General features: G+C 42.2%; 1 protein-coding gene across 1 annotated transcript in view; it reads right to left on the bottom strand.

The window, feature by feature from the left end:
- FAM135B (family with sequence similarity 135 member B) overlaps positions 1-23,296 on the bottom strand; it is a 146,313-nt gene that overhangs the window by 106,616 nt on the left and 16,401 nt on the right. Inside the window, exon 2 of the mRNA XM_050891994.1 lies at positions 8,917-8,996. Coding sequence (XP_050747951.1) covers positions 8,917-8,996 — 80 coding nt within the window. The remainder of the gene's footprint in view (positions 1-8,916; positions 8,997-23,296) is intronic.

Below are 23,296 nucleotides of genomic sequence, written 5' to 3'. Positions count from 1 at the left end.
GGAAGGGTCTAGAGAACAAGTCTTATGAGGAGTGGCTGAGGGAACTGGGGTTGTTTAGCCTGGAGGAAAGGAGGCTGAGGGGAGACCTTATTGCTCTCTACAACTACCTGAAAGGAGGTTGTAGTGAGGTGGTGTTGGTCTCTTCTCCCAAGTAGCAAGTGATAGGATGAGGAAATGGCCTCGGGTTGCACCAGGGGAGGTTTAGATTGGATATTAGGAAAAATTTCTTGACCAAAAGGGTTGTCAAGCACTGGAACAGGCTGCCCAGGGAAGTGGTTGAGTCACCATCCCTGAAGGTATTTAAAAGACAGGTAGATGTGGCATTTAGGGACACAGTTTAGTGGTGGACTTGGCAGAGTTAGGTTTACAGTTGGACTCAATGATCTTAAGGGTCTTTTCCAACCCAAACGATTCTATGATTCTATGATTCTATGAAAACACTCAGTTGTGATGTCTGCCTATTTCTTAGCTAACATATATCAGGCACAGTAGCATCTTCTGCACAATTTTCTAGTATTTTTATAGACGTCTATTCAGTATGTTGTATTCCCTCTGATATATCTTACCTAGAGGGAATACGAGGTTATTACAGCTGTCAGTTACACAATACTGCCGCAAGTTCACACTGAATTCAAGACATACGAGACAAACTTTCTGTTTTATCTGTTATATCTGTAGAAAGACAATATACCTGTTATTCAATCTTAATACTAACTCTGCTGTACCATCCTTTCAGGTATTTGGAGCTCACAGGAATTTATAGCTCCCATGAACTTCTAAGGCAAACCCATTCTGGTTTTGGCTCTGATGACAGACTTGAAGGAGCTTTGCTGGCAAAACATGGTTGTCTCCTGCATAGAATTCTGGGTACTTTTTGTGGGTTTTTTCTCCTGTGATCTATATAAAATCATTATATGCCCATTTGTAACAGTCGATTGTCAACATTTTCATAATTTGTCATAAGCTATCCATTTTTTAATGCAACTTCGCCTTTTTGGCACTCAGTGAATGGGAAATATTAGATCTTATTGCCGATTTTAAGCTGTGATAGGTTATTTAGTTAGCCCATTTTGACATCCCAGTTTCAGAAGTACCTTTCTACTGAAGCTTTAGTGTTTCAGGCTGAAGGAAAAAAAAAAAAAAGACAAAAAAGAAGACTGAAGCAATACAAATAACCAGTGACCAGTGAATTCTGAAAACTTAGGCTCTAAAGGCAACAAATCAGGGTTAAACCTGCCACATTTATCTGCATGTACTGAGTTGCATATGTGCTTTTTAGAAGGCTTGAAAACTCAGTTGCTGAAGCTTGAAAATACGCATTCTTTAGCAGAGGAATACTTGTGCAGACCCTCCATTTTTACAATTGAGCCAAAATAAGCCTACTTTGAAAGTGCAAAGACAACATTTTTCAGGCACAAACTCTTTCAATGCATCATCATTTTCCTATTTAAATGTTTGAAGAGACTTGTTTTGGTTTTGAAATATTATGTTTAGCATATTTATATTTGGAATAAATGAAGATGTTATATTTAGGATAAAAATTTCTAAAGGAGACACCATTTTTTTAAATTGCTTGATCAAAAAGTTTAGAATGTTTTCTCCCTCAGCATGACTTTTGATTAAAGCTGTACATTTCTGAGATGAATCCTTTTTCTTAACCTTGCCTTTTGACATTTTGAATTAGCCTCATGGGAAGAATTACGTAAAACTACCTCTCTACCCATACATTGATTCAGTGACGATAAAAAGCAAGAAGTCTTATTAATTTCCTTGTATGAAAGATCCTAACATAAATGCAGTCTCTTATCACTGTATTGCTATATAAACCAAGGTTCATTTCTCAGACATGTTGAAATGTGAGATGACAGAATACCTGACCTACTTAGAATCAGTAGAAAGTTTTGTCTTTGCTTTCTTAAATACTTAATGTTTTGTTAAAACAAACAGAATCTATGCTTTTTGTAATGTTTATTTCTGTTTCTAAACTCATTGCCAGTTCCCTAAGAAAGAGCCTTGTTCAGTTAGAGAATTCACGTCTGAAAATAATGCTGTGCTTTGGAAACCTAGGTGAGCAAATATTCATTTGTTGTGTCACCTAACTGTGTAGCTGACACTCCATATATTTATTCCAAATATTAATTCAGACAAGAAAATTCCCTGAGTAAAGTACGGGACATCACAATAGGACACCACATAGTTTTTCATCAGTGCAGAGCAGGAGGAAACAGTTGTCTGGATGCAATTTACCTACTGAATTTGTGTAAATGACTATTCAATGTTTAGAGCAGAGGTGGATTTTAAAGGACTTGCAAGATTGAACCTTACATTAGACTGAAGGCAGCAAGGATCACTGTGTGGGGAAATCAAAGACATGTAAGTAAACTTGGAAGAGAAGAGAGTTCTGTGAAGGCCCAGTTCACACTGGAGTGGTAGGTCTGAAAAAGCTGTATGGCCTATTTAACCACAGAGCTGAAGTTCATTCTTGGCCTCAAGCAGCAGAAATACTGTGTTGACTCTCTGCATCTGAACAACAGGATTCTGTTTCTGCCAGACCTTCAGGTGGCCACTGATGATGAAGTTTTGTGTCTCGGACTCACTGCCTAGAGGAAGAGACTTGTGGCATGTGCTGGTGCTGACAGGCCCTTCCTAGTTATGGCTTTCTGCGCTGACCAGGTCTCAATTTTGGGTTGGGATGCTGTTCAGCATCTCCAAGATTGTGGCCTACCCCACTGCCATCTGCGTGATCTGCCCTAGCTTCTGGAGGGGTGAAGGGAGGGTGTCCTGCATAGTTCAGGGTCTGCAATGGACAATCTCCCAGCCACAAATACATCTTTTCAGCTTCCATCCTTTGAGCCATTTATAAAAGGCCTTGACTGGAAGAGGACTGAGACATGCACACAGAAGTAGCACGTCAGTCAGAGATATCTTCGGTTTACTCCTTTTCATCTTTTTTCTCTGTTTCTTTTTTTCTTTTCTCTTGGAATATCATGGAATTAGTTCTGTTTAGATTGTAGATTAACAATTCTTAAAATATCTGACCATCTCTTATGATGTTACAGCTAATGAGGTGTTCTAAGACAACTCATCCCCAAAATAACTTCTCTCACAGTAAGGTCCCCTCTAAATATAATTTGTATTTGTCAGGTATGCTTTATTTTATACATAAAATACATATATATTTTCAGATTACTTTAATAAGCTTTGAAAACAAAACCATGTGTTTGCTAAAGCATGAATCTCTCCCCCTTTTCTCATGCTTCAAGAGCAGTAAGCTTATCTTCACTTAATGGAGGCAGAAATTATCTTTCAAAAAGTTATTGAAACTAATGACTGCAATGTCATACTGTTCCACAAGTCATGGTGCTGTTTCTTCTTGCTCTAATGAGCAACTAACTGCAAATGCTTGTTTTGACTGCATTAATAAGCCATTTACAAGAAAAGGTTCTTCTTTAATAATCAAAGTTGAATTCCTTCACCAGGAACTTCTTTGAGATATCCAAATACTAATAGAGAGATTAGGATCACTAATTGTTTATTAAAACAGGCACAAACTCTTTGTTAAGGAGCATATCAGAAACATAAATAACCCTTCGAATTAGGTCTTAGGTGCAAGGTAGTCACAGATCAACATTTAATTTATAGGAAAAGGCATTCAATGTGAGTGATCATGAACTTGTATAGCACAATGCAGACACAGGTTATAGCAATGATGTTCTTAATTTTCTGATACTCTCTCCTACTTTCCCTTTTGCACATCACAATTTAAATCACGCTAATTTTTTCTTGTCACCTAATGTCAGATATTCCATTTATCAGAAAGCATCGAACTGTGTGTACATGAAACATCTCTACATCACCCGTCAAAAGGGTTAATGTATAATAGCAGTCACAGCTACTTTTTCTTGACTTGCCTGGAACAAATATTGCATCTTATCTCCCCTGCCTTATATGAGATGACAGATGAAGAGAGAACCGCATTCCTTGGCTGTCTTTGGCTTTCTGCACTCTTACACAATAACCCAATTTAACTGACTAAAATTAGGTGGAACACTGCTACAATCTAATAAAGATTAGCCTGGCAGGTAATAATTTTTCTTGAATACTTTATATTACTTGCAATTAGATTTTCAGGCCAAGTTTTCAAAAATATTTGTCTATTTGAAAAGTTTTGAAAATTGGTAATGTAGTACTTCTGGATGGGAGAAACAAAGGAAATCTGGACACAAATCAAAGTCCTAAGTAATTTCTTTAGCTATATGCCATGCAAAATATTTTTTTCTTAATGTTCACCCACCAAAAATATTTCCGTGGCCTGTAAGGTAAACAACTAGGTAAGCTGATAGGCGAGCAGCTATCCATGGTTGCAGTACATGAGAATGAAGCATAGTGGGTCTAAAAACAGAACTTATAAAAAAAACCTGACTGCAACTTTCACTGATCAAGAATAATTCTCTCTCAAAACAGTAATGCCTCCAGGTGGTGTGTAGACTACTGCAAAACACTGCAGAGGAAATTAAAATTTATATTTTTCCTGAGATTTGGTTTAGCTGGCATCTTCAACAATGTAATTCTCTCTCATATTCTTCACAGGCAATAATGCTGCTAAGATTTACCTCATGCATACCGTCTTCCTTAAGTAATCCTCACCTATACTGTTCTCCTGGTCTCCACCATTCTCCACTTTTTCAAGTGGTGCAGGAAATCAAGATAAAACAGCTAAACCCAACTCTTTCCGACCAGTGTTATTTCTCCCAGTGTTTTGACCAATGATCTTATGTGCTTATGGGTAAACTTTAAAACAAAAATGTTTTAAAGATATGTTTTTAAGATAAGCTCCTGCAGTCTTTCATTTTGTATCTATAGCCTGGAAATCACTGAATGAGTGCGTATTCATAACTTCTATGAATCCTTGTCCCAAAATTTACAAAATTTTCGGAAGCCCGAAAACTTACAGAAGACACTTAGTGGATCATAAACCAACTCAGCCAAGGAGCTAATTATACAGATGTGCATATTCACTGTGAGATGGCATATTCACTTTCCCCGTTTCTTTAGCTGTTCGTGCTTGAGTCATGCACATTCAGCCCAGTGTATGCTGCAGGTGGACACCCTCACACGGCTACTTTAACAAGCCGTGCTGCCGAAGAGCACCAGAAGCAAAAGCCCATAAATCCACTCAGAAAGGCATTTCTAGAGTTTAGCTTTAAGATATGTCTGCATTAGCTCAGCCCTGCAGAACTGATGCTGAGACCAGTGAAGAATGTGCTCTTATGAGCTGCAGAAGAACAAGCAGAGAGCATAATTTGTTCTTTATAAGCCAAAAGCAGGCTGCATCAGTCATGATATCTATTCAAAGACAGGAAGCTAAATTTCCTGGGGGCTGAAAACCTGCATGAGTGCAACTGAAGACTGCACAACAAGCCTTGTTCCCTCTCTCCTTTTCATTGCTGAAAAAGTCACCAGCCACCAGTCTTCTCTTGTCTTTAAGGAAACCCACCTTGCTAAAAATGCTTAGGAGTATGAATCAATTGTATGTATTTTTATGAACAGATATATATGTGGGCATATGTATATATGCTACATGGCATATTTATGTTCATACAGCCTGACTCAATACAAGCTAATGTGCAGCCTTGATGACCTACGTGACCAAACCGCAGGGGCTGCTGGGTTCCAGCAGCCTTTGCTTCGACTTTGCAAAGCCTTTGCTTCGACTTTTCCTCCCCTTTGCTTCGACTGGGACACGTAGCCCATTCTCTTCCCACGATGTAGACAGGATGCGGCCAACAAGTGGAGCATGTACTAGGTTGTCAAGGCTTCCTGTACAACCAGTCGGTCCTGTGCCACGGATGGAGTCCTTGCTGTTCAGATTTGGCTGGCAACCACCAAGGGAATGCCTGATACAGGCTTCAGCTTCCCCTCTGCTGAATTCTTGAAAACTACTTTTTTTTTGACCTCTGTTGCTGAAAACATCTAGTGGGAAGCAAACATCGCTAATGCTGTCAGTTCCCATGGTTTTATTGTAAATCCTGCAAAATTTAATAAAAATAAAAGGCCACATGCACTGGAAGATAAATACTACCTCTTATTTATTTTATATATTTACATATTTTATATATTTTATTACTGCATATATTCACAGATTTTACTTTATAAATTTACATAATTGTTTTCAAAATATATTCTCAGTTCTCATAGATCCTATGAACCTGATAAGGAAAAGATTAAAAATATTTCCTTTAAACCAAACTCATGAATCTCACTTATTTTATATTCATTCTTGTTGGTGTGGTAGGAGTTTACTCACTATTTTATAACAACACCCTTGTTTTGTTGTAATACTGCTTTAATAGGGGTGTCTTATTGAAACATGCACAGCAATTTAATTAGTCCTATCCCAGCTATCACCATACTGAGAGAGATCAGTGGCATAAGAACAAAAAGAACATTACGGCGTGTTTGCCTTTAAGTTCAGTTCCATTAAACGATGCTCTCTTGCAGATCTATGAAATCAATTAGGAAGTACTTGCAAAGATAGCCAAGGAAAAACTGTTTAAAGCCTTAACAGCTTAAATACCCCCTCCCTTGATGTTAGCCCTATAAAGCTATTAGACTCCAGTCTGGATTGCATTAACAGTACGAAAGTCAGCTGCTAATCCTGTAACCACACTGCCTGCCTCACTTCTCTCCTGCTCATGCTTTCACATGAATTGTTTCTAGCAGAGGTGAAACAAGATGGGACACTGAAGATGTATCAGGTAGCAGAAAATACTAATCTGAATAAAAAGTAAATATAGAAAATAGTTGAGTTCCTTCCTTAAATAATATAGCCATCCCTGGTTCAATGCAGAACAGGAGTAGTTTGGGTTTTTTCTTGTTTGTTGCTGAGGGATTTTTGCCCCTACAAAGTAAAATTCTAGCTATCTTCATACTGTGATTATTTCATTAGGTCAAGCCTACTTATGCCAGAAACTACTGTAATTTGAGGACATCTCCAGAGAGCAAAGGAACTCCAGGGCATTCTGTATATGCCAAAGGTGAATCACACTGGAACATGATGAAAAATATTTTTCTTTCTTCCTTGGGGATTTTTCACATTAAGAGGTTTTCCAGATCTGCACTACATTTATTTATTTATTTATTTATCTATCTATTTCCCAAAGAAATATCTTTATTCAGATTTTGAGTTTGGGAATATTTTTTCAGGTGATTTCTTCGTATTTTTTTATAGTTCCTTGCATTTTATACATATACAATTTGTGTAATAATTTTGTATTGTAATGTATCCTAGTTAATTGAACCAGACTTCCAAATTGAAAAATACATTTTTACTTGAAGAAAAAAGAACCTTTAATCCACAAAAGAATGTTAAACTGGAAAATTTTCAAGTGTAAAAAGTAAAAAAAAAGAAATGTGATATCCAAGCTCAGGAACTCATTAATCTTTCACTCACATTTTTTCTTCCTCTATGCATGATATTGAGTCAAAAAGACTCTATAAGTTATTCTCTAAAAGCTGTTGTTAACACTGTGTATTGGGTTTGCGTGGCAAGGTTTTGGTAGCAGGGGGGCTACAGGGGTCGCTGCAGTGAGAAGCTGCTAGAAGCTTCCCTATGTCCAACAGAGCCAATGCCAGCCGGCTCCAAGACGGACCCACTGCTGGCCAAGGCCGAGCCCATCAGCGACAGCGGTAGCGCCTCTGGGATAACGTATTTAAGAAGGGGGAAAAGTTACTGCACAGCAGCAATTGCAGCTGGAGAGAGGAGTGAGAATATGTGAGAGGAACAACTCTGCAGACACCAAGGTCAGGGAAGAAGGAGGGGGAGGAGGTGCTCCAGGCACCGGAGCAGAGATTCCCCTGCAGCCCATGGTAAAGACCATGGTGAGGCAGGCTGTCCCCCTGCAGCCCATGGAGGTCCATGGTGGAGCAGATATCCACCTGCAGCCCGTGGAGGACCCCACGCCGGAGCAGGTGGATGCGCCTGAAGGTGCCTGTGACCCCATGGGAAGCCCACGCTGGAGCAGGCTCCTGGCAGGACCTGTCACTCCGTGGGGGACCCACATTGCAGCAGTCTGTTCCCAAAGGACCGCACCCCGTGCAATGGACCCACGCTGGAGTAGTTAATGTAGAACTGCAGCCTGTTGGAAGGACTCACATTGGAGAAGTTTGTGGAGGACTGTCTCCCATGGGATGGACCACACACTGGAGCAGGGGAAGAGTGTGAGGAAGGAGTAGCAGAGATGACGTGTGATGAACTGACCACAACCCCCATTCCCCGTCCCCCTGCGCCACTCAGGGGGGAAGGAGGCAGAGAAATTGGGAGTGAAGTTGAGCCCGGGAAGAAGGGAGAGGTGGGGGGAAGGTGTTTTAAGATTTGTTTTTTACTTCTCATTACCCTACTCTGATTTGATTGGTAATAAATTAAATTAATTTCCCCAAGTCAAGTCTGTTTTGCCCATGATGGTCATGGCTGAGTGATCTCCCTGTCCTTATCTTGACCCATGAGCCTTTCGTTGTATTTTCTCTCCCCTGTCCAGCTGAGGAGGGGGAGTGATATATCAGCTTGGTGGGCACCTGGTGTCCAGCCAAGGTCAACCCACTACACGCTGAAATAATTTTCATCCAGAAATTACTTAGAATAGTAAACCAACTCTTTCCATTGTCAGCCACATATAAGAGAGACTGTTTGCAGATAAGATGGTGAGAATTTCCTCTGCTTTTCTGATAGACACAAGCACCAAAACTCAAGCCCAACTCAGCCCAAACCCATACCAGAACAGAGAGCTGAACAGCCACTGATCCTTAGGGAAATCCAGGTTTGGATCCAAATCCAGGCTCACCTGTTCCCCGCACACACTCTCCTCCTCCATGCTGCCCCACCTCCAGTCATGTCACATCCCTCTGGGACCTGCTTACCTGTCTGTCCTGCAATCGTAACAAACAGCCTGTGGGGAATCCTGGATGGGATCTTCAGTCCAGCTCTTATCTGGTAATATCTGGGGAGAAAGAATTAAAAATGACATGCTATTAGATAGGTGACCACTTGATCCACCCTAAAATTCTGTGAGAACACATCCTGGGCATCCGCACTCAAACAGAAGTGCTCAAGAGAACAGGCACGCTCAGAAATACTGAGTCTTTTCTTCTGCTTTTTGGTTTTAACTAAAGTGGGTTTATACTGATTTTAATCAGGGCCCTCCTATTTTACAGCAGGCAGAGTGGACACAATGGCCTGACGTGTGACTAATGAGGAAAGATTGTGAAAAGCTCTTGGCTTCTTGTAGGGAAAAGAGACATAGAGAAATATCTACGATAAAAGGTAGTGAGATCAGACAAGGAGTGACAAAAATTTAATACAAAACAAAGAAAGAGGAAACTTTTGTGGAAAGATAACAAATGTGCTAATCTCACATCTAGGAAAATTCAATTTATACACAGTGATTATCATTCTGCTGTTCCAAATTGAGGTGACCATATCATGAAAATGTTAGCATTAATCATATCTAAACGAGCTGTATTCTAGTTATTTGCTATCCCACAGGTGATCACTATGTTAGATGAAGGAAGATAGAAAAAGAAAACATCAGCAATTTAATCGGCTTAAGTTACACATGGTGCAGGTTACTTTAGAAAGTTTGCAAATAGGAGCCCAGTCTAAACAGAGAAGAGAACTCATCCGAGTCTTCCCTCATCACCACTTTTATGAACGAGGAATAAGAGGCAGTGTACAGTAGAGTACCTAATCCACTACACTGTAGCTCAGGATACCTCCACCTGTTTGCAGATCTCCCACTGACCTGCTGTAACACCATGTTGGTGTCAATCCTCTTTTCTCTGCATTTTCAGTCCATAACAGCCCCTCTCTGCCTCTCCATCCTCCTCACACATTCCCTGTTCTAATGTGGACCCTTCCACAGGCTGCAGTTCCTTCCGGAAATATCCAACTGCCTACCTACTACCACGCTATGATAATGTCTGCCTTCCCTCATCATGTGTCTCATGTTCAGAAGCATATCAAGCAGCCCCAAATACTTTCTTTAGGAAACTGATTTCCAGTGGCTTGGCTGGTGCTCCAGATTAAGTCACCTAAAGCTGGGGAGACTATACATAGGTGCCTAAAGTGCCAGTTTCAATGACCATGTAGTCAAAACTCTCGGTAGACTTAGAGTCATTCAGCTCCTAAGAAAGGATGCCAGGCAGACCTTGGCTTCACTCATTGTTCAGACTAGAACTGCTGACTACAATACAGCCTTGGATATCAAAACCACATGAAGATACCTCAATACTGGTGACTTCATAACAAGGTGATTTCCACCCTTTATTATTCCCTTTGCAAAATGGACTAGGTGTAATGACATAAAGGAACTAGGTCTTCATCTTATTTTAACCTTTCCCTGTTCATCCCCTTAATTTTGGCAAATTTATTTGAATGTCAGAGATATTCATAAATAGACATCTTCCTGTGTACTCACCAGGTTTAACTGCTCAAAACAAAAACTGCACAGAAAAGTCATAGAAACGTAAGGAACTCTCAGATTAAGGTTAAATGCTAAGGTTAAAGGTCCAGATGTAAAGAGAATCTGGAGACCAGTAAGGTCTGCAATACTAAGGAATGCAGCCAAAAATGCCACTCATATTTTATAGGCAACTAAACATGTTTTCATTCTTAATAAAAAGAATGACACTAATCAGTTACTAATACATGATTTATTGCAAATTGTTTGGCACCTGATGCCAAAAGGTCTGGTCTTGGTAACGCAACGGCATAAAGCAATTCCAGTATAAACCATCATGGAATTAGATACATTATTCCTAAAGAAAGACTTCAGAGAATGGTCCTATGCCCAGAAGACACAAGAGGCTTCTGAAGATCCTGTTGTTTCAAGATTTGTGCAATTGTGCATCTGTGTGCATTGCAATGCCTTGCACCTTAAGGTAGTGACACTGTTGGTCAATTAGATTAATGGCAGAGAAGGACAGAGATGTAGAGGACCTCAGATCGAAATCTCCCAACACCCCAGTGACATTCATGGAAATTAACACACAGGGCAGTGAAAGTGTTAAAGGCTCAAACCCAAAGATTAAATTAAAAATTACATAGAAATAGAAATGCTCACAATTTATCAGTTTATTCCTTTTAAAATTGAATAGTTTCCCTGAAAATATTTGAGAACAAGTCATTTTTCAATGAAAGTTTCAGGCAAAATATTAACAACAGTTCCAAAGGAGGTTATAAATATCACAAGCAGAATATGAGCAAAGAACAGCTTCACCTTGGGTGGCCAGAAAAAGCTAAAGGCATCCCCATTTGAGTTTCACCAGACCTCTTGTTGTCCAGTTAAAATAAACAACCTCCATACAGGAAACTAAATAAAACCCATTACCTGTTTTTTTTTCTATTTTTAAGCCACATATCAATATTTAAATCATAAGACAGGCAAATATTATCCTTTCCTCCTCAGAGCTTCCTCTGAGTCTTTGCAGGCAGGGAGGAATTGCCAAACAGTGACTTTATGCCTAAGCAAAAACATAAAAATGAAGGTTCCTGCTCCCACACTGTGAAGTTGGATGTTACTTCATAATAGTTTGTGTGTTGTGAGGAGGGTTTTCCTGATCAAAATACAGGCCACTGCAAGATGCAGAGTCCCATACGTTTTCTTCAGCAGCAAACATAGATAAATATCTCCGTTTCCCCACCCTACATACCTCTTGGTTGTGCCACTACAAGTAATAGTGAGACCAAGATGTAAACCAGAACCATGTTAATGTGAGTGCAAATAACAAATAAAACACTCTTTTTGTCAGTACCTCTACAAAAATCCACACTGTTGTATGACTGAATACTGTGCTCAGTTCCTGCTAACAGGATGGTAGATGGAAAATGGTTTTGACGTGCTAAGACCACTCATTCTGTTACAGTGAGGTACTATCTGAACTAGAAATGGCATAAATCATGCTGAGAAGCACCAGGTACAGCTGACCATACAGTGTTTCTGGTTTTCCTCAGAACGAAGCGAACCATCTCCAGCTGGCTCTAGATACTCTCATCAGGAAGTGGCCTCATAGGCTGGTCATCCCCACCAGTCTCTTCCAATCCACCCCAGCAAAAGAGGGATCAGTTTAGTGGTCTGAGCTCTCCTAGAGTCTGTATGACCTGTTCTTACCTGAATGGAACATTTGCTGTGTGGACACTGCAGCAGCAAAGCCTCGAGGGTGAGTTGCTGTCTGGGTGGAGGCAATTGCATAGACATGGCTTCTCCCTCTTTCTGTAAGTAGCTGCTGTCTGCATTTCAAGCTTGGGAAGAAATCCTACAGACAAGGGCTTTATCTCTGCCCAGCTGAGTGAATTTCTCCAAAATGATATGAGGCATGAACAGAAAAACTACAAAGAATAGGAACAGGACCTGGAGGTCAAAATATATACCTAAAACTGGAAAATCAGGCTGAGGTAAACATTGCAAAAGCCACCAAAATAGTTACAGGAGGTCCTCCACTACATATGTGCAGGAAAGGACTGCCTGATAGTGATATGGGGCTGACAGTAATGATAAATGAGATATTGCCTCCAAAAATAATAAGCTTTTTTGCCCCCCTGCTTACTTTTTTTTTATGAAGAGCACAGATAGGAAAGCTAAAGGGAAGGAGTAAAAAGCTTTCAAAAAGGTCACAGCCAAGGTGCCAAAATCAAAGAGGTCAGCATGCTTAGTGAAGATGAAGCTGGAGAACCTTGGCAGAAGTGTCACGTGAACTGGACACTTGGTAATACAGGTTTACAACAAATCGAAGAAATCCATAAAGGTACAGAAGGGCTGGTGATAAGCAGAAGGTAAAGAGTCATTTTGCAAAGGGGCTGAAATGGACATCACTACGGGTCCCTGAGTGTGGCCCCAGAAATACATAAGGCTTTACGGTAGATTTTGAAGGAAAGAATAATTAGGAAATAAATGAGAAATTGCAATACAATTCCTGGTTTACTACAATTAGGTTAAGTCTGGCTCATTAGAGTTAGGCTAGGTAGTACCTCTCTTTGAGTAAACAGCTGGTTTGTGGTTTGATTTTTTTTAAAACAAGAGCAGTGCAGAAAAGCTTATTTAGACTTCAGTAAAGTAGGGAGACCACAGAAAATCACCAGCTAATGTGGAACAGGTGCTGTGAAGGGAAGATCAGAAAACAGCAAGCTGATATCAAGAAAAGAACTAAAGGAACTTGGCACACTTAACTCAGCAAAACACAGAGCAATCAGATCCCCTCTCCATCTATAAATACATTGGGAGGAAAAACATCAGGAAGGAAGAAGAAGAGTGAGGTACAAGAAAGTACAACATTGGCACAAGAACAACCACATATAAACTGCCCATGAATAAATGCAATTTAGACTTAAGAAGTTGTAGCTGGCAAAGGAGTAAGACTGTGAAACAACCCCCTAACAGAAGCAGGAATGAAAAAGCCAATTTGTTTTTAGGGGAAGCTCAGTAAATTTCCAAATGATTTATAGGACATGGATCCTTCTTATTTGCAGGACCAATGTTGTTTACGCAGGCAGTGCATACCACTCCAAGTCCCTTCTCTCTTGTGAGACAGACTGCATGGATCACCCTAGTAGCAATGAATTTGCCATCACCACCTTCACTGGCCGTTCGTGAATTGCTCATCTTTAAAATTAAATAGATAATTTGAACATTCACTTAGTTTTCCTGTGCCCGGACACTTATTAATCCCTGATGACCTGTACTGACTCACTTAGCATGCTGATGTTAAAGCCTCCCTCAGGAGCCTGACTCCACTAACAGATGTGTTGGGTGACAGTGCCTCCCCTTGCCTCCCCCTTCAAGAGGCAGAGCTACCGACACCTTTCAGTCTCTTGGCACTGCAGTGGTCAGACCTCCTCTCAGGAGCACCAAGATCACTCTCAGATGTTAAGTGCTCACTTAATGATCAGGCAGGGTGCAGAGGGTTGGGTTTTTTTTGCTGTCTTTGTTAATTATTACATTGCACTCAAATGCACAGAAGAAATATTTAATTTTAGGAGAATAAAATGTTTTAGCTTCAGATAACTCATCGTGCCATCTCTAGTGATCTAACCATACCACAGGGCAGTACCTAATCCTAAAGGATTTACATCAAAAACAAGAGACACATCAAGGGAGCAGGCTGGCACCAGCCCTGTTACTGACACTTTGGACTGCATCCTTCCCTTGCTTCCTCCTCTCAGATCAATGCCAGAGCATCTCAGCTCTCATCTAGTCCTACAAGTTGCTGCCTACTTGTTTTCCCCTGCCATTGACTAGTAATGGCATTGAAAAGCCCAAGTTAAGAAGGGATGACTAGTTTGAGAGAAGCAATTTGTTGGATAATATTGATCCATCACGCTACCAAACCAGATCACTCCCACCAGGAGCCCTGACAGACCAGACTGCTCCTCCCTGATCATTCCTGCAGCATGGAAATCAAAAAGATTAGCTCAGTAACGCTGTCGTAGGAGCCAGACAAGTTCAAAACTGCATAGCTTCCACCTGCTGTGAATTATACCTGAACAGCTCCAAGGCTTAAAATTTCATCCCAAGTTAGGCTACATTTTAATAAACAACCCTTAAGCTAATACACACTGCAAACAAACTAGCTGTATGCTGAGCCTGATCAGTCAGCCTGGAGTTTCTGTTGCTCCTCAGACCAGTGTTGGAGTTGCCCTCCAGCAGCCCCTGTCAGCAAAACTTCTCTGTTGAATTACTGTTGCCAGGGAGCCGAGGCAGCACACTGTTTTGGAAGTCAATGAGGAAAAGCCTTACAGGCAAGGAAAAAGACAGATTTCTGCATGAAAATAGCATGAGAAGAGACCTCAGATCTCTAGGCAAGACGTAACTTCATTGGTCGTAAGGAAAGTTTGAACTCAGGGTTTTCAGCTAGAAAAAACACATTCCCTCTCTGGAAACATTAGCAGACCTTTCTGTCCTGCACTGATGTTCCCCAGAAGAGGATTCTCAAGTGTGTTATCATCTGAGAGCTGCCTGCTACATATTCCAGAAGTTTATGAAGGACAGAGGAAACATCCAGTTAGCTTCATACTGAAAAAGTGAAAAGTGAAAAGCAATACCTGTCTTGAGGGTATAGGGAGAAAGCCTGGGTAAAGGAGGCAACCAGGCCACTGTTTATTTCTGCTTCCCCTTCAGTGAAACAAATCAGAGGCATAGCCATAAAAAATTTTGTAACTTTGCATCAAACAATGGAGGATTTTCCTTGCATGTAGTGATAATGCTTTAGGTTACATATCTAACAGAGTCCATAATATTTCACAGATCTGTAAAGTGCATGAGTCAAACAACGGTGCACTGTATGAATCCATCCCCTGTTCCTTTACTGCCTATTTTGTATATAAATATTTTGGTGGGTTCTTTGGCTATTCAAACAGGAGCGCATGGGAAAAGGTGATCATTTTACACCTAAGATCGAAGACAGGCAGATAAATTAGACTATGGAGCATATCAGAAAAATGATTCACATTGCTATATAAGCAAGTACACTGTGCAATACCCATGTGCATGAGGAAGCCCTACAATATGACCACAAAATGTTTCAGACAAACTGTTTGATCCGTTTATGCTAAAGAACAGCCAGTTTGAGTGATTCACAAACATCTGCACAGAAGCAGTTTGTCAGCAAATTTTCCCTTCATAGGGACCCTCCAAACCGTAACAGCACACTGCTCATAGCAGCTGTAGATGGTGTTGACGGGGAAAACACATATCGGTACAGAACAATGCTTATAAAACATATATTGATCACTGATACAGTCTATTTATAAGCTTTTATATTGGGTGTCCATACCCAGGCACTGTCAGCAGGAGCTGTCAGGTGGCCTCTGTGAGGAGAGGCTGGGGCTGCCCTGTGCCAGACACAGCCGGTTCCAGCCGGTCCCAGCAGGCTCCAACAGCCCCACCGCAGGACACAGCCCAGCCCCTCAGCCAAGCTGGGGGCGCCTGGGGGAAACCAGGTTTCAGCAAGGGCCAAAGGCGGCACAGGCAGAGGAGGAGGAAGGCAAGGAGGGAGCAGCAGCAGAGGGAGCCCGAGGGCGGAGGAGGAGGAGGAGGAGGAGGAGGAGGAAGGCAAGGAGGGAGCAGCAGCAGAGGGAGCCCGAGGGCGGAGGAGGAGGAGGAGGAGGAGGAGGAGGAGGAGGGCAGGAGGTGCTGCAGGCCCGGAGCAGGGATCCCCTGCAGCCCTGGAGAGAGCCCGCTGGAGCAGAGACCCACCCTGCAGCCCGGGGAGGGCCCCACGCCGCAGCAGGGGGATCTTTCCTGCAGGAGCTGCGGCCGTGGAGAGCCCAGGCGGGAGCAGGTTGTCCCTGAAGGACTGCAGGCCGGGGCAGGGCCCGCGCTGGAGCAGGGAGACGTGTGAGGAGGGAGGAGCGGCCGAGAGGGGCTGGGATGGACGGAGCGCAACCCCCATCCCCACCCCTGTGCCCCTCGCGGGGAGAGGAGTCGGGAGTGAAGGGGTGAAGGTAGGACTGGGGAAAGTGTGTAGGAAGGGAGACACCTTCTTTCTTGCTCCTCCTTTCCCTCAGGCTCAAGCCAAAGGCCTAGGAAAAGGGTGGTGAGGAGGTGGTGTTTTAATGTTTGTCTTTGTTTCTTACTACTGAAAAGTATTTTAATTGGCAATAGATTAAATTAATTTTCCCCAAATTGAGTCTATTTTGCCTGTGATGGTAACTGGTAAGTGATCTCCCTGTCCTTATCTCAACCCATGAGCTTCTTCCTCCTATTTTCTCCCCCTGTCCTATTGATGAGGAGGAGTGAGTGAATGGCTGGGTGGGAGTTTGGCCCTTAGCCAAGGTTAACACACCACAGATACACAACATTTGCAATTACAAAAATATTTTTCTTTACATACAAGGGCAAAATATTTCATTTTGCAACCAAAGAGTTTGCCACTGCCACGAAGAATCACATACAATCAGGGACATTTTGATCTCTAACTCCATTGTTACAGGAGCTGGAAGTGAACTGACTCAGAAAATAATACAAGCTGGATTATCATAAAGCTCTTTTTTATTTTAAATGTAATATTAAATTAAAAAATGGAAAATCCTTCCTATTCTGTTTCATTCTGAAGTGATCAAAAACCCCATAAAAGTCAAATGTAAACTTTGAAACTAAATTACAAGCTTATTTCAAAACATTTAATTTCTGTGATGTTTCCTGAGAACCTACACACATCTACAAACACCGATCCAGACATTTTCTCAATTAAATGCTATTTCAAGACGCCTTTCTGACCTAGCTCTACCACAGGCTCCTGGCAGGGTATAGAAGAGCCCCAGAAAAAAGGAGTGAGAGTATGTGGCACAGGAGCTGCCAGTAGGCGGTAGGTGGTTGTTCACAGCAGCCATCACCATTCCCACCATCAACATTTCCTTTCCACCTTTTTGGCAGCAGGAGGAACACCTCGGACAGCCCAGGGAACCTTCCCCTCACTTTGGAAGCCATTGGAGGTGGCAAGAGGAAGGCTTTCCTCAGCCCTCAATGCTCAGTCTTACACAAACGTTGAACAAGGCGACAGGTCTTTCTGGCAGCTTTTTCCGCGATGCCCACAGCTGCTGTGCCAGGGCACGACAGAAGGTTAGTCAAACACGACTGCGGCGCTCCAGACTCCACAGCCGTTTATCACATCAAGTTTCTACTATTCTCACCCCAGTTTTATTCTCAGGCTCTTTAACTTTTGATGATGGTAGGTCTAAAATTAATAGTGTAAGAGGAGGGCAATCCATACCCTCCTTGCAGTACAGTAAGTAAAGTAGCCCTTGTCTCTAGCTAGAAGGCATAGTGGGTCTACTGAAAGCAAACTTCTCACCTACAAGGAGGCTGCAACATGCAGACACAAGGAAGCATGACGAAGGGAGTAGTGCATTCAATAAGAGGAAATCAATTCTAAATGTATGGCAGCCCTCTTTTTGGATTTTTTATTCTGACAGAAAATCCTATTTTAACAACAAATGCTGTCCAGTTCTGCAGGCCTGAGAGGTACTTGGTGTGATTCATTCTCACCCAAGCAAACAGTATGCAAGGGTTCTCAGCATCATCTGAAGGTGCTCAGCATGTCCCAGGATCAAACGCAGATAGATATGTCTTAAGTCCAGGATTTAGGGCTGGAAGCTCTCAAGAGCTGAGTGCTCTGGATACAACGTGGAAAAGATATAAACAACTTTTGGCAAATGAGCACTAGTGTTAACAGGAGAGAGCTCCCATATTTCAGTGCATTACTCAATCAGAGCCTACACTTGGCACTTGATGCTTTTGAAGCAAGGCATTCATTTGGATCCAGGTAAGCCACAACCTTGATCATTTTTATACTTCTAGCTTCTTGTAGATTTCACCAGATCATCTCTTCTCTGCAGAAACTTGCAACCCTACAGGCCATAAAAGCTCCAGCCCTTGCATCCCTGCAGGTCTCTGACAATTACACCAACCAGTACTCTTTAAATCTCCTTTTATGCTCACCTCAGAGGCGCTTGCCCTTTTATGCTCATCAAGGTAGCAATGCTGCCTTTTATTTGGTCCCATATCCATACTCTTAAAGCAATTTGCCTTTTACTTCCCTTTCAGACAGCATAGTAAAGTAGAGGTGAAGAGGAGTGTGCAGTAGCATGGTGAACAGCAGAGTAAAATGAAAGAAACATGCTTTATTGTTGGAAAAGAGAGGGAAGGAAAAGGCAGAAAAATTAGGACCCCAATAAGGATATGAGCACTTATATCCATGTCTCAAAGGCAATAAGAAACTTTGAAAACATAGCTTAATTTAGTCTCACAGTCAAGTAGTAACCTTTTTCAATCTGCTCTTACATTATATGAACAGCTAGAGATCGAGAGATTTTGTGCTCTTCTAACTGAAGCACCTGGAAAACCTTATACTGTGATAATCTCAGAGAGATAAGTAACCCTTAACTGTTCTAGGTGAAAAGAGGCACTCTATAGCAATCATTTAATAGATATTAAATCATTTAATAGATATTAAATGAGCTGAATATTGCTGAAGGTCATTCTTTTTCTTTCTTAATTCCAACTTTTATATTACATCTTTTTCACTAGAATAAGACAAATATGATGTCTCATGAGAGTTCTAAAGTGTTTCTGTAATGCTTGTAGACTGAAATGGATAAACAGGTTTGGAGATGTGGTTATTTACACTAAAGTTTGTTAAGTTTTGTATCCCACTCCTGGAAATAGGAAATGATAGCCAGGAAACGGCTCCTCAGAGGCCACTGCTTTAAAAATTATACAAATTTTTTCATATCTCTGAACTTCCCAGAAGATTGAAAGCCAAAGTGACCTTGAAACAGAGATGCAAACTGATTGGGGACATAATGGGTATGTCTAACCCAGCAGATGAAGGAGAGATTTTCACTTCATTCACAGCCTAGTAATTGTCTATTCCCAAATGAATACAGAACCTGAGTATTATCCAGCCATTGACCCTGAACTAGTTTCCAAAAGAAGGAAGTTTGGGGACATGAGCAAAGTGGAGATGCAGTGTGATCTGACACACTGTGAATCACGATCCCAGGACAAGTTATGACACTTAGTCCATCCAGCAGATCCCTAAATTCTGCTGTCACTAAATTGGTCAGTTCAAATATCTGGAAGTCTCATACAAGTTGAACACTTCTTATGATGGACGGAAGTCATGCAGATAGGTCAAGTTTCATGGTCTCAGCATAAGACTTGATTTGTCCCATGGCTATGCCTGTATCTCTTGCAATTTCAGGATGATCTCCTGGTCCATGATCCCAGCCAACCATTGCTCTGGTACTGATCTGCCGGCACTGGACTCAATTTCAATCGTTGCTGGCTGGCTGGTAGAACAAGGAAAGGAGAGGAGCCACGTTACCATACTGCAGTTGGAAAGTGCCTCCCACCAAGGCCTGACATTTACAGGAGCCCAAAGGGAATTCACGCTCACTGCCACCTCTTCTCCCCATAGCAATTTGGTGTTACAGTCCCTGCTTCACATCAGTGATCCAACACATCAGGTCTCCACTCTGCTTAGGTGCATCAGCAGGTGCAAGGTCGAAGCATCTCACAATGGCACACAGTGCACTTCCCAAGGGCAATGCAGAGCTGCATGAAACTGAGCCCAGTGACGGCAGATCGGTACCAGAGCAAAGAGAAGTTCAGAACAGCCACCCATCATAAATTCTGAGAATTCAGCATTTCTATCTGGGTCCAGCTGAATTCTTAAGGTACCTGTCTGAAAACAGAAATTTATCTCAGAAGTAGAAAGACACTGTTTCAGTGGTTTCTGCTGAAACAAATCTTTATTTGTTCTTGTTGGGTATTTTTGGGGGGAGTATATTTTTTGCATTCAAATCACAGAATCATAGAATCATAGAATCTCTCAAGTTGGAAGGAACCCATAAGGATTGAGTCCAACTCCTTGCTCCTCATAGGACTACCTAAAACGAAGTCATGACTAAGAGCGTTGTCCAGACACTCCTTGAACTCTGACAGCCATTTCATAAGATGTCTCAGGTGGGTTTGAGAGAGAAATTTCATCCTGTTTTCATTTGGAGCCTGATTTCTAGAACTTATTACAACTCGATTTTCTCCTGTTAAAGAGAACGGTGCTGCAATGGTTCAGCTCTTCTCAAAATGAGGTTCTTAATTCAGAGAGACAGCCTTATTTATGAGGGCAACTCCTATGCGATGTAAACACAGATTAAGACATGACTGTATCATACCTGTAACAAATAAAGAAATAAAACAAAAAAAAGGCAGCATTCCCTATTCTAAAAGGCTAAAGATCTCAGTACAGAATCAGAAAAAAACACTCAACAACAGCTAGGAAATGTGGACACTTTTCAGTGTTTCATGATTCAAACGTGGAGCTAAAACTTTACAGTTTTTGTACAAACAGAGCATTAGTTTGTAGATGTTTCACATATCCTGTACAACTCCATAAGACAATAAAAAGAAAGTGATATGCCACAAAACTGTAAAAGAAATAATGCAACCCCTTGGCTCCTGTTATAAACACTTTCTAGGACTGGAAGTGGAATTTTTAGCAAAGGAGAAATTAGAGCTTCCATGTCAGGCAGGAAAGGACCATTCGAACTTGCCCTCTCAAAAGAAAAAATAGGATGTAGAACATGAAGAACAACTGCATAGTAATCAGGACTTGGCTAAGTAATTATTGGAGCCTGTATATCTAAACAAGCAAATTCCAGTTCTTGAAAAACAACTTGAAAGCCAGTGGCAATTGATGGATAAGTAAGCTATAGAAAGGAAAAATTAATGGAATGCAAGAAATTAAGGAACTGGAAGAACAGTTAGAACTCACAGTAACTTCAAAGACTTTTGGAATGCTTAGAGAATACGAGGTAGAATTTTTGCAAGAAGAAATAAAATAGAAGATGGATGAATACAATAAGTTTTTATTAGAAAAGGAGCAAAACCATCAAGAATTTACAGCTTGTGACAAAGAAATAGAGAAACTGGTGGCACAGATACAAGAACTGGAGAATAGAGGTACTGAAGTCTCGAAGACTGTAAGCTAGTTGGAACAACTACAAAAAATTAAGGAAGTGGAAACAGAATTAAAACAAAATGAAGAAAGATTACAACAGCAACAGTAACCTGATTCAGATGTCTGCTCTACAGTTTAAATTGGATGATACAAGGCATGGCGTACCTATAGAAGGCAGTTCTGATCAAGTGCTAAAGGAACAGTTAGAGGCAGAACAGGAAGCACTTGTGACAAGAGAGAGAGACTGCAGCCTTATTAGACCAAATAGAACAATATAAAAATAATTTGATCAGTAAAAATTAGGAGATATCACAGCTGAACTTGCAGTTAGAGATGCAGGAAAACCACAGGACTTCCAGCATCACTCAGCTTCAGTCAGAGAATGCACGCCTGAAGGTGGACCTGGGTGTTGTGGGTTGACCTGGGCCAGCTGCCAGATCCCACCCAGCCTCTCTCTCACTCCCCTGCCTCAACAGAACAGGGGGAGAAAATAAGACAAAAAAGCTCTTGGGTCAAGATAAAGACAGGGAGATCAGTTACCAGTTACCATCATAAGCAAAACAGACTCAATTTGGGGAAAATTAATTTACTGATATCTAAAAGTAGAGTAGGAAGCTGACAAAGAAAAACTAAAACACTTCCCCCCCCCACCAACTCCTTTTTCCGAGGCTTAGCCAGCCACAGTCTTTCACTCCTGACTCCTCTCCCCGCCTTTTTCCCAATCTCAACCTTACTCCTTCATTCCCAGCTCCTCTACCTCCTTGCCCCTGCCAAGTCGCACAGAGGATGGGGATGGGGGTTGCGCTCCGTCCATCCCAGCCCCTCTCGGCCGCTCCTCCCTCCTCACACGTCTCCCTGCTCCAGCGCGGGCCCTGCCCCGGGCTGCAGTCCTTCAGGGACAACCTGCTCCCGCCTGGGCTCTCCACGGCCGCAGCTCCTGCAGGAAAGATCCCCCTGCTGCGGCGTGGGGCCCTCCCCGGGCTGCAGGGTGGGTCTCTGCTCCAGCGGGCTCTCTCCAGGGCTGCAGGGGATCCCTGCTCCGGGCCTGCAGCACCTCCTGCCCTCCTCCTCCTCCTCCTCCTCCTCCGCCCTCGGGCTCCCTCTGCTGCTGCTCCCTCCTTGCCTTCCTCCTCCTCTGCCTGTGCCGCCTTTGGCCCTTGCTGAAACCTGGTTTCCCCCAGGCGCCCTCAGCTGTGTCCTGCGGTGGGGTCGTTGGAGCTGGCTGGGACTGGCTGGAACCGGCTGGAACCGGCTGTGTCTGGCACCAGGCAGCCCTGGCCTCTCCTCACAGAGGCCACCCGGCAGCTCCTGCTGCCAGCGCCTGGGCACAGACACCTGATACACTGGATAACAGTGACTCTTCAGCTTTCCTTTTCCTACAAACACGGTTTCAAGATATAAATCAAGAAGCTGACCGTTTGAATCAGTAGATGAAGAGACTCCAGACTTTCAGACACAGGTGCATTTCTCCCACACCAGGACTGGGGATGACCAAATCACTGTACCCCAAGGAAATCATCCTTCTCCTCCTCCCTTTCTCCTTATTTTCCTCATTTTTACTTTCTGGATCGGATTTTCTTTCCTACTTTTTCTCAGGAAATGGGTCATCTATTTCCACCCACTCACTCCGCACCAATGAAACTGATTGCTAAATGTGGGATCTTACCCAAATTTACCTATTTTTCTCACTGAACTGTTGGCAGCACTGAAGAGATTGTTCCCCCTCTTCCAAGAAGGATGAATACTGTCTTCTAAAAGTACACTCGGTCCTGGCAGAAGACTGACA

The sequence above is a fragment of the Gymnogyps californianus genome, chromosome 2, assembly GCF_018139145.2.
Source record: "Gymnogyps californianus isolate 813 chromosome 2, ASM1813914v2, whole genome shotgun sequence".
NCBI classification, from domain to species: domain Eukaryota; kingdom Metazoa; phylum Chordata; class Aves; order Accipitriformes; family Cathartidae; genus Gymnogyps; species Gymnogyps californianus.
Note: the sequence above shows the minus strand (reverse complement) of the source record. Positions and strands in the feature narration are given on the sequence as shown.